The sequence below is a fragment of the Giraffa tippelskirchi genome, chromosome 3 (assembly GCF_054371585.1).
Source record: "Giraffa tippelskirchi isolate mGirTip1 chromosome 3, T2T-mGirTip1v1.2.pri, whole genome shotgun sequence".
NCBI classification, from domain to species: Eukaryota; Metazoa; Chordata; class Mammalia; order Artiodactyla; family Giraffidae; genus Giraffa; species Giraffa tippelskirchi.
The window spans coordinates 98,332,892-98,349,919 of record NC_137277.1 but is presented as its reverse complement, the minus strand read 5'-3'; the positions used below and the strand labels follow the sequence as shown (position 1 = coordinate 98,349,919).

The 17,028-nt window shown below is 43.5% G+C and overlaps 1 protein-coding gene and 1 long non-coding RNA gene across 5 annotated transcripts in view; one reads left to right on the top strand and one right to left on the bottom strand.

Annotated features, from left to right (window-relative positions):
* The window catches only part of LOC145542919 (CD302 antigen), a 121,308-nt gene extending 111,543 nt beyond the window's left edge, over positions 1–9,765 (bottom strand). For all 4 annotated transcript variants that reach the window (XM_081582787.1, XM_081582788.1, XM_081582789.1 and 1 more), the window contains exons 1-2: positions 9,555–9,765; positions 3,814–4,185 (exon numbers count right to left, since the gene is read on the bottom strand). In XM_081582787.1, the coding sequence (XP_081438913.1) occupies positions 3,814–4,185; positions 9,555–9,648 (466 nt within the window). In that variant the 5' untranslated portion in view covers positions 9,649–9,765. The remainder of the gene's footprint in view (positions 1–3,813; positions 4,186–9,554) is intronic.
* LOC145542927 (uncharacterized) overlaps positions 9,012–17,028 on the top strand; it is a 90,994-nt gene continuing 82,977 nt past the window's right edge. Inside the window, exons 1-3 of the long non-coding RNA XR_014080271.1 lie at positions 9,012–9,147; positions 9,447–10,224; positions 10,952–11,057. This is a non-coding gene — a long non-coding RNA (uncharacterized LOC145542927). The remainder of the gene's footprint in view (positions 9,148–9,446; positions 10,225–10,951; positions 11,058–17,028) is intronic.

Genomic DNA, 17,028 nt, shown 5'->3' with positions numbered 1-17,028 from the left:
GAAATGTGAGGCTTAACAGTTTAGAATGTATTAAGCAGCAGTAAAGGAAAATAATGTAGATGTTTTTATTTGCAAACAATCTTTTAAGGATTTTGGTTTTGTTTTCCTCTGACATATAAATGGTTTTGAACAGTATCCTTTGGTTAAAGAGCAATTTGACCTTATATTTTATAAGGATTCTACTTATTATCTACCTTTTGTTTTTAACCATAACAAAACTCCCAATAGCACATGACTGATTCCTCTTCCCATATCACAGCACTTAAAAGGAGAGTCCCTGAGCACAGTGACGATGATTTGTAGAATCATGAGGTTTTTTTTTTTGTAAAACTTGTAAAAGTGCTTTCACTTGCTCTTTCCCACAAGCCCACAGGATCAGTAGGGCAAGTATTACACTTTTTTGTGAAATCCCCGTTTTTGCAGAGTTGTTAAGTGAAACATTCAGTCATTCAGCTGTGACAGGGATCAGAACTGGTTCTCTCCTTGAGTCCTTCACATATAAGGACAACTTGTGATATCAACGGCTGCCTTCTCAGGCTTCAAGTTAGTGTCATAGCTCAAAGCTGGGCTTCAGTTAAAAAGCTTTCCTATTCACAATACATTTTGAAGAATGATAAGCATATAACAACCACCACAACAGCAGCAGCTAAATTATGCTAATTATTCACTAAGACTTTTATTCTTACACATTCTTTGATGTTATTGGACCTCTTAAGTCCCAAGGGTCTCCCCAGAGAGACAGGATTTCCTAAGAAGATACCCTTTGAATGTATGAATTTCCGATGATGGCAGCCTTAAAACCGCAGCTTACTCTGCAATAGGCACACACCTGTGAGATGAGATGCTTACACATAGAAAACTAACATTAACCTCTTTGGTAGCAGAAGAAAAAAACAGCTTCAATATTTAAAAAGCTTGGCAGACTTCTAAGTTGCTTAGAGTTCAGACACTTCTACAGGTTCCCCACCACTGAAAGTCTACTTCCTCTGCGTGACTCACCCAACATTCAAAACTTGAGGTGTGCTAGTGAGGCCAAGATATCTTAATGATATAAATGCATATGTGGATGCCAGTCAAGAGCAATTAATTCATCAAATTTATACAGCTAAAATTTTTTCTGAGAGGAGCATGGGTCACACAGGATGAGGGTTGAGGAGAGAGGCAACCCAGAACATAATGACAGATAAATGTTTTTATATTAGAAGTAAAAAAAATTATATAGCAGAAGCCAAGGGAAAAGTAAAGAAGCTATATTTGGGGAATGTCATCCTGGTTTTGAGCCTTAGCTTTGCTGTAACAAGCTGGGTTTCCTTGAACTTCACTTTGTTAGACTCTGGTATCTTATCTTTCTTATTCTGTACAATTAGACAAGAAGGAGGGGGCAAATATATGAGAAGTTTGAGAGAGCAGACCTAGAGAAAGTCTCTAACTTAAGACAGCAGTCTCCAACCCAAGAACAGGAAGGGACTACAAAATTTTAAAAGAGTAAAATTGCCAGGACTTAATATTTGACTACATTTGAATGGTGGGAGAGAAGAGCAGAGGAACTCTAGGGTGACTTGTAGATTTCTGATGTGCAACTTGGATGGTACCAGTCACCTGGAGAAGAATGGAGAAGAGGCAAGTTTGGCCCTGGCGTCAGTGCAAACAAAAACTCAAGATACATGCTGATAAGACAGGACTACATGCATCTTGTCTTAGGAACTTCTAAATTTCTTAGTTGGATATTTAGTGTTTAAAATACTGTATTTGGTAAGGTCAAATACAGCCTGTGGGCTCTTGCTGGTGAGCACTGTTCAGCTTTCTCTGGGGTGATGCCATAGCGGGCGTTTTAGCCTTTTTTGGGCCACTGATAAGTTTGGCAGCTGTATGAAGCATGTGAGCCCCTTCTCAGAAAAACATTATAAATGCATAAAATAAAACACATTGGATTATAAAGAAAACTAGTTATATTGAAATGAAGGCATTTGGGGGACTGAGGAAATTTATAATTACAACTATGTCCCTCAGTTAGGAGCAGAAGACAGAAGGAGACCAGCCAAGAAAATTATTGTTTCTGATCTTTGAACAAATATAATGAAACAAGTTAAATCCAGTTCAAAAGACAATCTGCTTAGTTCCATGTTTTCTCTTGGCTGCCAAGTGAGAGAAAGGCTTTTATAGCACAAAATTTAAGCTTGCCATTTTTAAAGTGGTATCCAAAAAGCAATTGCTGTTTAAGGTTAGGAGGAAGGTGGCTAGCAGAAGCAGACGTTTCAACCACTCAAGGGTGGAGGACTGAAGAAGAGGAAAACCCCATCTCTGATTCTCTGACATTTCCCATAACAGCAGAACCTGACATCTCAGAAGCTGCTGCACCCTCACTAGGAAATGGAAAGAGGTAGTTCCTCCAGAAGAAAAATCTGTTCAAGTACAAGAAAGATGGGAGGCCAAATTTAGCTTAAGAGAAGAGGAAAAAATCTCTGTAAAGCTATGTAAACTTACAAAGAAGAGTGCACATGAGATAACAATTAAGACAAAGATAATATAATGAAACATATATAAATGCATATTGATACCCACACATTCAACAGTTGATATAATTTAGGGCAACATAATGGAAAAAGATTTGCTTGCATGAGAGCTAATTTACATTTGGAGGTTTAAAAGATAAATCTACTCTTTCTTTTTAAACTCAAAAATTCATTATAACCGAGTCTCTAGACTCAAAGTTCATAATCAGTGCCCCCAAAGGCAAAGCAGACAGTTCCAGACATATAATGGTATGACATACAACTTTTTGACTTTGTGATGGTATGAAAGTGATACCTAGTCAGTGAAACTGTACTTTGAATTTTGATCTTTTCCTGGGCTAGCAATATATGGTACAGTCCTCTCTCTGATGCTGGGCAGCAGCAGCCACAGCTCCTAGTCAGCCACACAGCCACGAGGGTAAACAACTGACACGCAACCATTCTGTTTTTCACTCTCAGTACAGTATTCAATAAACCATATGAGGTATTCAACATGTTATTATAAAATAGGCCAGGCTTTGTTTCAGGTGGCTTTTCCCAACTGTAGGCTAATGTAAGCATTCTGAGCACATTTAAGGCAGGCCAGGCTAAGTTATGATATTCATTACAAGTGTATTAAATGCATTTTCAACTTATGATATTTTCAATTTATGATGGGTTTATTGGGACAAAACAACATTGTAAGTAGAGGGAGATTTGTATTCATATACTTATTTTAGAGGCAACTGAGGAAAAAGTCTACTCCTATAATACTGAATCATAAATACAGTGTGATAGCCATGCCAAAATAAAAAATAAAGCCACACAATACTCTTAAAGTTTTTCCATTACATCCAAATCTGCAGACAAGAAAAAAATTCATTTCCCTTTTTTTTTTTTCCTCTTTCTTCTTCTTCATTTTTAACTTAGAAAAGAGTCAACCTTATTAGGTTATTTGACTTTTATCCTGTGTAGGGGACTTCCTGTTACTCTAACATTTTCTTTTCTCTGGAATTCAGGATGTAATCATGGAAAGTACATATACTCAGGCATCAGAGAGATTTCAAACCCCCCAGGTGCCACAGAGTGTCTGTGAGACCTCTGACAAGGCACCTAACTTCTCCTACCGTTTCCCGTGAAAATGGGCAACTAGCACTGATCTCATAGCAGCAGCTCAACATTACTACTCAGTGTCTGGAACTAGAGGCCAGCTCACTTGACTCACCCATGTATGACTCTAAGTGTGATCAGAGGTACACGTTCAAGGCCACTTGCACCAAACAGAGCAGCCAATAACTCAGAGCCCCTCACCAGTACTCACCATGGTAAGGCTGGGCACACAAGTTTTCCCCTGAGCCTCCTTTCTTCCAGACATCTGATGAATTTGTACTTGCTATGGCGTGTCCACCCTTCAGAGCCAGCTGGTACTGGGCAGCCCCATAGAGAGAGTGATGCTCACATTTCCACCACAGCATGGCACTGGAGTCGCAGCTGAACATTCTCAAGGAATCCGTGGGTTTGGTAATATCTAGGCCAAGACACTTCTGGGACTGCAAATGAAAGAGCCGATGCTGGGACACCCACTTCCACAGCATGTCCTTGGTTTCGTCACAGTCCTTTGCCACTATCCAGTCATTCAGCGGCACGATGCACTTGCCTGTGTTTTCATTGACGATGGTGAATGGATCATTACCTGAGACAAGACAGGCAGAAAAGTCATTTCAGGATTCTGAATTATGTGGCCGATGTGCCTTGGCCCCGCTTGCTAAGGAGGGTGAGTCTGAGCACCCCCGGACTGTTAACATCCTCCCAGCTGTATAAACTGTAATGTTCTACACAAGGCTGGAGGACAGTGGTGGCCAGAGAGGCAGTTCAGTGTAGGATCAAGAGCGTGGGCTCTGGGGCCAGTTTGCTTGGCTTTTTATTAATAGTTTGCTCTGCTACTTATTGGCCATGTGATCAGGGCGTCATTTACCTGCTGCGCATCAGCCTTCTGCCTTGTAAAACAGTACTTCACTGGGTGGATGTGAGGATAAAATGAGCTCATACATGCAAAACACTTAGAATAGTATACATATTTGTTATTGTCATTCAGTGAAATCTCCTCCTTATTTAATAAGATGAAGAAGCTCCTTAGAGCTTCTTTAGATAAGTGGCCTGTAGTCAATGAAAAATATCCTGAGCTTTTTCAGGACACAATTCTGTCCTGCTTGCACTTTGGCTACTACAGCAAGGTAATTATTGCATGACATTAATGTGTCTGAGAGGAGACAGGGTAGAAAAGTGGGATAAAGGAATAAGAGGCAATGGAGGTCTGGGTTCTGAGTGTAGGGAGACCTGTAGCCAGCTCCACTGTCACACCTCCAGGAGGTGATAGGTAGCCCCTGGGGAGGGGATGTGAGATGTGGGGACTGACCATCTGGATCACCCAGGGAGGTAAAACCTGAGCTCCAGGAACTACCTGACTCACAGGATTCAAGACCCAGTAGATTTGGACAAGAGGAAACTCAGAAGTAACCAGCATGAGCTGAGGGCAAAGGGCAGGATCTCCCTGAGTGTTCCCTGGGCAGTTTTGCATGAGCTGGGGAAGACCTCAGTAGTGACAGAAACTGAATTACTGTTAACCTGGTAGAATAGGACCTCAGAATAAAATTTAACTTGATTTTATGAAAATAAAGTAGTGCACTGTTTCTTGCACACCTGAGTCTGTAGAACAAGATTCATATCTGTTATAGCAAATTACAATAGTACAATTTGGTCAGTGCTTTTACAAAGAAACATTTTGTGAAGGTATAGCACAGAACATGACATGTTGATGAACTGAAGCAGTTTAGACAAATGTAAGCAATCTTTGTCAATGAACCAAAGGGTTCTGGAGAAGGAGCTATAAAATTGTAGTTCCCAAAAGGTACTTTCATTTTGATGCCAGCATCACATTCAGTGGTTTTACTAACACTAAACACCTTTTTAAATAATAATTCATAGGCTTGCAGAGTTAAAAATTCTTATACTAAGGACTGGAGGGGAAATTTCACTATGCAAATAACAACTATATGATTAAGTTCAATTCCAGTTTGAACTTTGGACGGAATTTTTGCTTGCTTTAAATAGCAGTAGCAGCACCAAGAGAAACAACAGGAACAAGAACAAAATCCTTTAAAACCTTAAGCTATTTCCACTTTCAAGTTGCTATTTTAAAATACTGCCTAGGGTTGCAGTTAGATCTGTTTGAATAGCAGCTTCCATCCCTCATTCTTCTTTGACATCACTCTGCTGTTCCCTATCTTACGGACACAGTTTGGGCAGACAGTTAACTGAAAAAAAAAAAAGGAAAACATATTATCTTAGAAGATTATCAGACCATGATGTAACTCTTTCCCAATCTATTCCCTCTCACCTCTGTTGTGCTCCAAAGGATCAGGTACTGATGCAGAAACAAAGAAGTCGGCTTCTGCAGGAGAGTGGGCAGTGCACCCCTGCTGGAACTTTCCCCTCTCCTGCTCTGTAATCTCCCTGCTCTCCTTCCTGGGCACTTTGCCGTGTGCTCTTTGACCCAAGATTTTCCAAGTTGCCTTTGCAGAATCCAATGGATTAGCTACAGCGCTTAGAACAGTGGCGAGAGCAGTGGAATAAGGAGTTAGGGGTCCTAGACTGAAGATCTACCTCTGCTTCTGGTTAGCTGGGATACCTTGGGGAATTCAGTTAATCTCCCCAGGGTCTTCTCATCTCTAAATGTGAGATGAAAGCAGTAGAGTATAAAAATCTAAGTTACTTCCAGTGCTAACACCCTATGCTTCCACTAATTCAGTTTTCCTAGCTTTGCAGGCTTTACAGGTCTCTGCTAAGTTCACTGCATATTGTTCTTGAACAGATGTCCACAACTTTAATACATCATGCCCGTAGCATTTTAGGTCATTTGAATTCCATCTGTATTGGGCAGGTGCACTTAGGTGACAGTGCTGCCTTATAAGTACTCTGGAAGAGAAAAAAAATTTACCCTTTCCCATTTGCTTCCCTGGTAGCTCAGACAGCAAAGAATCCACCTGCAGTGTAGGAGATCCAGGTTCAATCCCTGGCTCAGGAAGATTCCCTGGAGAAGGGAATGGCTGGCTACCCACTTCAGTATTCTTGCCAGGAGAATTCCATGGACTACAGGAGAGGGTTCCAAAGAGTCAGACATGACTGAGTGACTAATACTTTCACTTTCATTTACTATATGTTTAACTTCTAGAACACCCATGGACTTAACAAGGTTGTAGAAATTCTGAAAGACTGTCAGAGAGGTGTGGAGTAGCTATGTTTAAAAGGAGTTGCCAAGCTTTTAACATCTACGATTGTAGATATTTGTCTCATTCTAAAATCTATCTTTTAACCATGTATGTAATATCAATGCTTGACACCTATAGTGATCACTTAGCTAATACATTAATTATTGATATGATTTAAGGAAACTTGTTATTAGCCTTCATATATAATGTGTAAGCATTCATACATAATACGTAACCTAGGGATAGTCTTATAGTCTCATGATAGTTCCTCATATCTTTCTTTACCCTTACAAAGAAGCTGTTCAGTCTGTTCCAGTATTGTGACCCTATTGGGAAAGTAGGTTGGGGTGGGAGAGGTCTGGAAAATGTGAAAATAATTTTAAAAATTTGTTAAATAAGGGTCTATGAAATATATCAGAAATGTATTACACTTTGAAATGGTGATTGCAGAGCAATTTATAAAACAGATTCTTTACTGATAGCCTTATATTGCATCTTATTCACTTTATACTGGCCCTAAAGGGAATTTTAATATTTACCTACAAATACAATATTGGGACAAGTCTAAAAGAGAGGTCAATGAAAAGAAGACCCATCACCTCGTCATCCCCAGAGCACTTCTTTAAATGTTTCATTTTATATAAACATTCTACTGGTGTTTAAGAGGAAAGAGCTACATAGCAGTATCATAAATTGAATATGAATTTTTAGATCATCACAGGAAAGCTCTTTCTTATTGTCTGATTGTTAAGTAACTCCTATGTTACAAAATCCAAACCAAAGAGCTTTGCACATTCCAAAGAGAAACTGGACCTCAACATTTTGTAACCCACAGACACATGGAGAGGAGATGGTTTGGGAAGGCAAAAAGGATGAAGATTGCTACTTTTTTAGTTTCAAGGGAATTTCCTGAGCCCACACTGTTAAGCATTTTGTGGAGTTGCTACTATATGTGCAGAGTGTACACTAGGAGAGACCCAGAAGTCTGGATTTGCCAGTTCAATAACAGTCCTAAAGTGATGGTTGGGTCCAGAGCAATGTACTAGGAGTCAGAAAGTCATGGAGTTCAGATTGGGTTGTGTGGGCTGATGAAAACCTCGGGAGTCTCTGAAGAATTAGTGTACTTCAAGTTGCTAGCCCTCCAAGGAGGCAAAAAAAAGCTAACTAAGCAATTGGCATCCTCCCAAGGACACAGTAGTACTTCCCCTGAATCTGAGTATTGGAGACCACCTGCACAAACCTAGCTGCATACATGTGATGAAGCACACACCATCACCAGCATCATGAAGCTGACATAGTGCCAAACAAGCTACCCAAATGGCTGAGGTTTCAAAATCCCAGTGCTTCTCTCAATAGGGCCACAAGTCTGACCAGAGCAGGTGCTCAAGGTGGGGAAAGATGCAGGAAAACAAACACCTTTGAGGACCTCCTGAAAGAAGAATGGCATTAAGTTACTGCTCTTTGCTCTTGGTTGATGAGAGAGGCCAGGAATTACAGAGATTGCAGAAATTCAGAAAATCTTGAGTTCTATAGAGGAGACAAAAGAGATAAGATAAAGCAAATGCAGGTGGAAACCAAGTTTAGTGATTGAAAGGCTAGTGTGTTTCCACTACAGTTAGCTGCTGCCAGGATCATTTTCTCCCTGGTTTATGGGGGCAGGCAGAACAGAATTCTCAAAGCAATAAAGGCCTTTTGGTAGTTTCCAATATGGGGGATCAAAGAAGAATGCAGAAGGGTGAATCAAAACAAGGTCAGCGATAAAGTTCTTCACATAGATAAGATGATGCTACTCATGATCTGAACAACCAGACAGTAACTCAGTTTAGCCGCGAAGAAAGTAAATACCACAAGTAAACAGAAGTTTTTCAAAAACTCCCTTGACCATCTTTCACTTCCTCATTCTGACATAATGACAGAAGTGGTAGGTGGGGACAGCTCACTACCTATGAAGCAGCCAGACTAAGAAACAAAGTCCTCGGCACATCTTTTGCCAAGGCAGAAAGAGAGATTAAAAGTAAACTCCGGGTGCTGCCACGGGGTGGGGGTGGGGCAGGCACTACTCAGAGCATCAGTGAAGGGTTTCTGCTCCTCGCCCTGCTTCTCAAGTGAGAGGCAAGAGGTCTCTGGGCAAGCAATCTGGGCTCCACTGCGGGAACTTCGGCCTCTGGGGTGGGGGTTGGGGTAAACGTTTGGAGGCCGCTAAGCCAATTAGAAGAAAGATTCGCAGCTCGAGGCATTGCGGGATGGCATCATATCAGAGTCTTGGCCATAGTCACTGTAGGAGACATGGCTTTTTGACGGGCACCACGAGCAGACTGAAGTCAGAGAATCGCTGTTTCATTCTGGTGCTGTGGGTGGAAAGCTCCTCTTGACACTGAGCGGCCAAGGTGACCAAGGGGCGGAGGAGGGCCGAGACGGCGGGATGCGGCGTGAGGTGGGTGGGTGGGTGAGGAAGCTGTTGAGAAGCCCTAAACCCTAGCGATGCAAGATTTTAGAGGAAAGGACGAGGAGGAGCGGGAGACTCGTTCAGAAAAGACACTCTGGGTGCCTCCCCTACGGTGGACTCCAGGCCCTCCGCACGAGAAAAGCCCTGCGCCTCCTCGCCCCACCCCGTGCTCCTCCCGGACTCCGGAGGGTAACGGAGCGCCTTCTCTCCGCTCCTCCCTTCCGCTCACTTGCTCAGCAGAGGTGACAGGACCCCGGAGCGCAGCCCGAACCCGAACCAAGAACAGTCGTCCGGCCCGGCGGCGTCGAGGTCTCTAGCCGGCCGGCCGGTGGACGCGCCCGCGGTTACCTGAGCGGCCAGAGGGCTCCACCAGCCCGAAGCCCGGGAGGAGCAGCATGAGCAGCTCCGCCGCACGGCGAGGGGTTGCCCAGCGCGTCCTCATCCTGAGCCGGCCTCGGTGCTTCAGTCGGGTCTTCGGGCACACGCGGCACCCAGCCCTCGGGGTGCGCCAGGTCAGCCCCTCCACCGCCTTTGCCCCTAACCCCCGGCCTCCCGGGGCGCCCCGCGCCCGCCCCCGCCGCCCTCGGCCAATCGGATCAGCCCGTCGTGAGTCCCAGGGCGGGACGGGCGGGGCCCGGAGTCGGCGGGCCGGATACCCGGCGGGAAGACTGCGCGTAAAGAGCGCTGCGCACCTGCTTTGGGCTGCCCGCCTAGGCTGGAGAGCAGAGCACCGCACAGACTAGCGGGCCAGGGGGAGGTCCTGGGCCCCGTCACTTCTTCAGTCAAGTTGAGGAGACGCGGCCCTGGCTGCGACCTGGCACCGCCCTGGTGGGTGGTCTGCCTAACGCACCTCAGTCAGGCACGGCCTCTTCCTTTCGCGCAACTGGCCTGGAAAGTCACCCGCATCCCCTCGCACCCGAAAGAGCGAAATGTGCACCCATCCTGTTGCGACTGTGGTTGAACCAAAGAATTCAGTCTTCCTTGGCACAGTCCTGAGTATTTGATAGTGCAGACAAAGGTGAGGTGATGGGTCAATGAGGTCGTACCCGCACTTGTTAAAGTATTAAAAGCAAGAGCTATTTGAGTGACCCTATAAGACTTCCAAGGATGACTAAGTCGTATATCTGTTTGGCCTTTACAAGTAAACTCTTTTCTTAATAATTAAACAACAATTATAATCCACTAGAAGTGTGGAAGTCTGCATCCAAAACTGGTCATTGTGAGAGTAGACTTTATCCTCAGCTTGTGGGAACTCACATCATTATAAATAGGGTGATCTGAGTTGCCTGCGTGAGAAGTCGCTTCAGTCGTATCCGACCCTTTGAAACCCATGGGCTGTAGCCCACCAGACCCTCTGTCCATGGGGATTCTCCAGACAAGAATACGGGAGTGGGTTGCCATGCCTCCTCCATGGAATCTTCCCGACGCAGGGATCAAACCCTAGTCTCTTACGTCTCATCCATTGGTAGGCAGGTGCTTTACCGCTAGCACCACCTGGGAAGCCCCAAGGTCTCATTATAAATAGCTATCATAAATAGGTGATCTGAGTTACCTGGATATGAATGTCCCATATTTTTAAACCTGTATTTCCTGAGTGCATGGTGTGTGCCTGGGATGACCTTCCGCCCTCCCCTCGGGTTGAATTCTTCCAGGAGAAGATGAACAGAAAGTTTACCTTTTCTGATTCCAACCACCAAGGCTTGCTGATGGCTCCCAACTCTCCCTTGGCCCTGTTCTCTCCCCAGGCTGTTGCCTTTCGGTTCAGTGTGTATACTGAGCACCTGCCAGCACAGGAAACTGGGCCCGTCCTAGCATGAGATCAAAGGAGGACACCCTGCCCGCTCCAGCTTAGTGAGTACTGGGGGAGACTGACGCACACACAGTTAACTCGGGGCAGAATGAATAGGGAGACGCCACAAAGGCAACACCTCAGCTGGGCCTTGTTGCTTTGTCGCCAAGTCATTCCCAACTCTTTGCAACCCTATGGAATGTAGCCTGCCAGGCTCCTCTGTTCATGGGATTTCCCAGGCAAGAATACTGGAATGGGTTGCCACTTCCTTTTCCAGGGGATCTTCCTGACTCAGGGTTCGAAGCGGCGTCTCCTGCACTGCAGGCAGATTCTTTAGCATCTGAGCAACTAGGGAAGCCATGGGTAATAGGTAGGCACTTGACCAGGCACAGCTGGTAGGAGGAACATAGTGACAGAACGGAGGCAGGAAAAGGCAAAACAGTGTCAGAAGACAGTCAACGAGTCTAGTGTGGTCGACCTGCGGGATGCAGGTGTGTGTTGACAGAAGCTGTTATTGGGACCTAAGTGGAAATGACAGCAGAAAGGTGAGGTGTGGCTACTTTGTGAAGTGCCTTGAACGTGATATTAAAGATGTTGACTTGATTCTCTGCGGAATGGGCTGTGTAAAGTTTTGGGTAAGGCAATCTGTTGCTGCTATGATTCCTTCCACATCTGTGACTGCTTACCTTTCTCATCCTGTCTAGCTTGGAGCTCCTTGAGAGCAGTGATCTGATCTTCTTCATTTACACTGAGCACCAGGCCTGTCCCAGAGTGAGCTCTCACTAAATATTAGTTTACTTTATTAATGAATGCCTAGAGTTAGTTCAGGGCTGTGTGAGCTCCAGCTTGCACTGTCTGGCAACAGTTTCTCAGTTGACCTCGCTGCCAACCCTCAGGCAAGTGAAGGCTTCCAAACAGTTTGAAATATGCCACCTTTCCTTTACTCACATCCTTTCAGTGCTACCTGCTTAGAGCAGGGATTGCTAAATGGGAGTTCAGGGGGATAGTGGTGAACCCCTGAAATTGTATGCAGCTTTATGAATGCAATTGCCTTCTTTTCCATTTTATTTTTCAATAAAGAGGGGTCCAAGGCTTTCTTTGAGAGTCTCAAAGAAAGTCATTCCTGACTTTCCTTCAAAAAAGGAAGAAAATTCCATGTAAGATAAAGCAAGCCCCTCTGTGACCCAACACTTTGTCTTTAATTACCTCCTACGTCACTCCTTGATTCAAGCAACCTGTCTAAATCTGTCCTGCCTTTTCCTAGCTCTGCCCATATATTATATTTCCCCCTATCAGGAATGTCTGTTTTCTCCCTGCCTTGTCATAGTTTTCCACCTTTCCAGTTAAGGCCCTGCTCAAATCTCATGTTTTATATAAAATATTTCTAAGACGGTCTCTAACCCTTGGGGATTCCGGACATCTGTATAAGGTACATTCTGTTCATTTGGTACTTAAAGCATGGTACCTCCTGCAGCTATTTTTTTCTGTTAGTATATGTGCATAGACATTCTACCCAGGTTATAGATCTTAAATAAATATTTATTGTCTATGGTGACAATAGAAAGAGTGTATCCTTTAAATCTCAACTTGAATGTCATTTCCTGGAAATCTTTCTTGACTCTTCAGGCTGGTGAGCTTCCTCTGTGACAGGTTCTCAGTGCATCCCACATTCGTCTAGATAGCACTTAGCAACAGCTGGATTAAATAATTATATGCCTGCTCATTTGCTGAATGTCTGTCTCCCTCCCCAGGCCACAGGATCCTGGATGTGGTGACTGCATTTGTTTTAGTCATTTCTGTGTTCCTAAGTACCTAGCCCATGAGATGCTGGATGAATGAAAGAATAAATACCTGATAAATGCCTCATAAAGGATGAATGCATAAATACATAAATACATGGGATACTCTGATTTCTCTTCAGGTCATATAAATCTCTTGTCTTTTAAATACATGGTAAATGCCTCATAAATGGTTCAGACAACAGGAAGTCTAAGTATTTAAAAGAGGGAGAAATCAGCTAGGGTGAAAGGGAGGGTCTGCAGGCCTTGGATGAGTACCATTCAGTAGATAGTAGATAGGGGGAAACACTCCAAGCTGATGGCGTGATGTGAGCAAAATAATAGACATCTGCCTTCTGCTGGGTGCCAGGCCCTTTTGCAGAGCATTTCCCATGTGCTCTGTTATCTAATAATCATTCTATGAAAGTGTTACTATTATCCTCATTTCACTAGTATTTATTACTATTGTCTTCACTGTGGAAACTGAAACAACACAGACAATATCAACAACTTGGTCATGGTTAGCAGCCATAGTGAAGGTACCACGACTATATAAATGTGTGTGATCGTTACTGCTGTTTACTTCCCATTTACAATTAGGGAGAGGGAGTATGAACTTTTAGGACCTCTAAAGTCATGTTTTAATTATGAAGTATATATCATACTTAAAAAGAGTAGCTATGCTTGTGGGCCTCCACCTTACTCCCACACAGAAATAGCACTCCTCTGCATTATTGTTCTTTACACTTTTCCATATGTCATTTATTCCTTAAACAGTATATATAACTGTGCATGTTTTTGAATTTTAAGTAAATAGGATCATTTAAAGTTTTTTCCTACTGATCATTTATGCTCAAAATTATACCTGTGACATTCATCTGTATTAGTGTGTGTTCAGTTCAGTTCAGTTCAGTCGCTCAGTCGTGTCTGACTCTTTGCGACCCCATGAATTACAGCATGCCAGGCCTCTCTGTCCATCACCAACTCCCGGAATCTACCCAAACCCATGTCCATCGAGTCGGTGATGCCATCCAACCATCTCATCCTCTGTCGTCTCCTTCTCCTCCCGCCCCCAATCCTACCCAGCATTAGGGTCTTTTCCAATGAGTCAACACTTCGCATGAGGTGGCCAAAGTATTGGAGTTTCAGCGTCAACATCAGACCTTCCAATGAACACCCAGGATTGATCTCTTTTAGGATGGATTGATTGGATCTCCTTGCAGTCCAAGGGACTCTCAAGAGTCTTCTCCAACACCACAGTTCAAAAGCATCAATTCTTCCGCGCTCAGCTTTCTTCACCGTCCAACTCTCACATCCATACATGACCACTGGAAAAACCATAGCCTTGACTAGACGGACTTTTGTTGGCCAAGTAATGTCTCTGCTTTTAAATATGCTATCTAGGTTGGCCATAACCTTCCTTCCAAGGAGTAAGCGTCTTTTAATTTCATGGCTGCAGTCACCATCAGCAGTGATTCTGGAGCCCACAAAAATAAAGTCTGACACTATTTCCACTGTTTCCCCATCTATTTCCCATGAAGTGATGGGACCAGATGCCATGATCTTAGTTTTCTGAACGTTGAGCTTTAAGCCAACTTTTTCACTCCTCTTTCACCTTCATCAAGAGGCTCTTTAGTTCTTCTTCACTTTCTGCCATAAGGGTGGTGTCATCCACATATCTGAGGTTATTGATATTTCTCCTGGCAATCTTGATTCCAGCTTGTGTTTCTTCCAGCCCAGCATTTCTCATGATGTACTCTGCATACAAGTTAAGTAAGCAGGGTGACAATATATAGCCTTGACGTACTCCTTTTCCTATTTGGAACCAGTCTGTTGTTCCATGTCCAGTTCTAACTGTTGCTTCCTGACCTGCATACAGGTTTCTCAAGAGACAGGTCAGATGGTCTGGTATTCCCATCTCTTGAAGAATTTTCCACAGTTTATTGTGATCCACACAGTCAAAGGCTTTGGCATAGTCAATAAAGCAGAAATAGATGTTTTTCTGGAACTCTCTTGCTTTTTCGATGATCCAGCGGATATTGGCAATTTGATCTCTGGTTCCTCTGCCTTTTCTAAAACCAGCTTGAACATCTGGAATTTCACGGTTCACGTATTGCTGAAGCCTGGCTTGGAGAATTTTGAGCATTACTTCGCTAGCATGTGAGATGAGTGCAATTGTGCGGTAATTTGAGCATTCTTTGGCATTGCCTTTCTTTGGGATTGGAACGAAGACTGACCTCTTCCAGTCCTGTGGCCACTGCTGAGTTTTCCAAATTTGCTGGCATATCGAGTGCAGCACTTTCACAGCATCACCTTTGAGGATTTGAAATAGCTCAACTGGAATTCCATCACCTCCACTAGCTTTGTTCGTAGTGATGCTTTCTAAGGCCCACTTGACTTCACATTCCAGGATGTCTGGCTCTAGGTGAGTGATCACACCATCGTGATTATCTGGGTCGTGAAGATCTTTTTTGTACAGTTCTTCTGTGTATTCTTGCCACCTCTTCTTAATATCTTCTGCTTCTGTTAGGTCCATACCATTTCTGTCCTTTATCGAGCCTATCTTTGCATGAAATGTTCCTTTGGTATCTCTAATTTTCTTGAAGAGATCTCTAGTCTTTTCTAATCTGTTGTTTTCCTCTATTTCTTTGCAATGATCGCTGAGGAAGGCTTTCTTATCTCTCCTTGCTATTCTTTGGAACTCTGGATTCTGATGGGAATATCTTTCCTTTTCTCTTTGCTTTTCGCTTCTCTTCTCTTCCCAGCTATCTGTAAGGCCTCCTCAGACAGCCATTTTGCTTTTTTGCATTTCTTTTCCATGGGGATTTTCTTGATCCCTGTCTCCTGTACAATGTCATGAACCTCTGTCCATAGTTCATCAGGCACTCTGTCTATCAGGTCTAGTCCCTTAAATCTATTTGTCAGTTCCACTGTATACTCATAAGGGATTTGATCTAGGTCATACCTGAATGGTCTAGTGGTTTTCCCTACTTTCTTCAATTTAAGTCTGAATTTGGTAATAAGCAGTTCATGATCCAAGCCACAGTCTGCTCCCTGTTTTGTTTTTGCTGACTGTATAGAGCTTCTCCATCTTTGGCTGCAAAGAACATAATCAGTCTGATTTCGGTGTTGACCATCTGGTGATGTCCACGTGTAGAGTCTTCTCTTGTGCTGTTGGAATAGGGTGTTTGCTATTACCAGTGCGTTCTCGTGGCAAAACTCTATTAGCCTTTGCCCTGCTTCATTCTGTACTCCAAGGCCAAACTTGCCTGTTACGCCAGGTGTTTCTTGACTTCCTACTTTTGCATTCCAGTCCCCTATAATGAAAAGGACATCTTTTTGGGGTGTTAGTTCTAGAAGGTCTTGTAGGTCTTCATAGAATCGTTCAACTTCAGCTTCTTCGGCGTTACTGGTCAGGGCATAGACTTGGATTACCGTGATATTGAATGGTTTGCCTTGGAAACGAACAGAGATCATTCTATCATTTTTGAGATTGCATCCAAGTACTGCATTTTGGACTCTTTTGTTGACCATGATGGCTACTCCATTTCTTCTAAGGGATTCTTGCCCACAGTAGTAGATATAATGGTCATCTGAGTTAAATTCACCCATTCCAGTCCATCTTAGTTTGCTGATTCCTAGAATGTCGACATTCACTCTTGCCATCTCCTGTTTGACCACTTCCAGTTTGCCTTGATTCATGGACCTAACATTCCAGGTTCCTATGCAATATTGCTCTTTACAGCATCGGACTTTGCGTCTATCACCAGTCACATCCACAGTTGGGTATCGTTTTTGCTTTGGCTCCATCCCATCATTCTTTCTGGAGTTATTTCTCCACTGATCTCCATTAGTATATTGGGCACCTACTGACCTGGGGAGTTCATCTTTCAGTGTCCTATCTTTTTGCCTTTTCATACTGTTCATGGGGTTCTCAAGGCAAGAATACTAAAGTGGTTTGCCATGCCCTTCTCCAGTGGACCACATTCTGTCCACTACACACACACAATTTTCATACTGTTCATGGGGTTCTCAAGGCAAGAATACTGAAGTGGTTTGCCATGCCCTTCTCCAGTGGACCACATTCTGTCCACTACACACACACACAATTAGTGTGTGTAGGTACACTTAATTCATTTTTATGTGGTATTCCATCATAAGAATAAAGCACACTTTATCCATTCTCCTGTTAGTAGACATTTAGCGTCGGTTTTAGCTTGGTGGTTTGCGATCTTTAGCAATGCTCCTATGAATG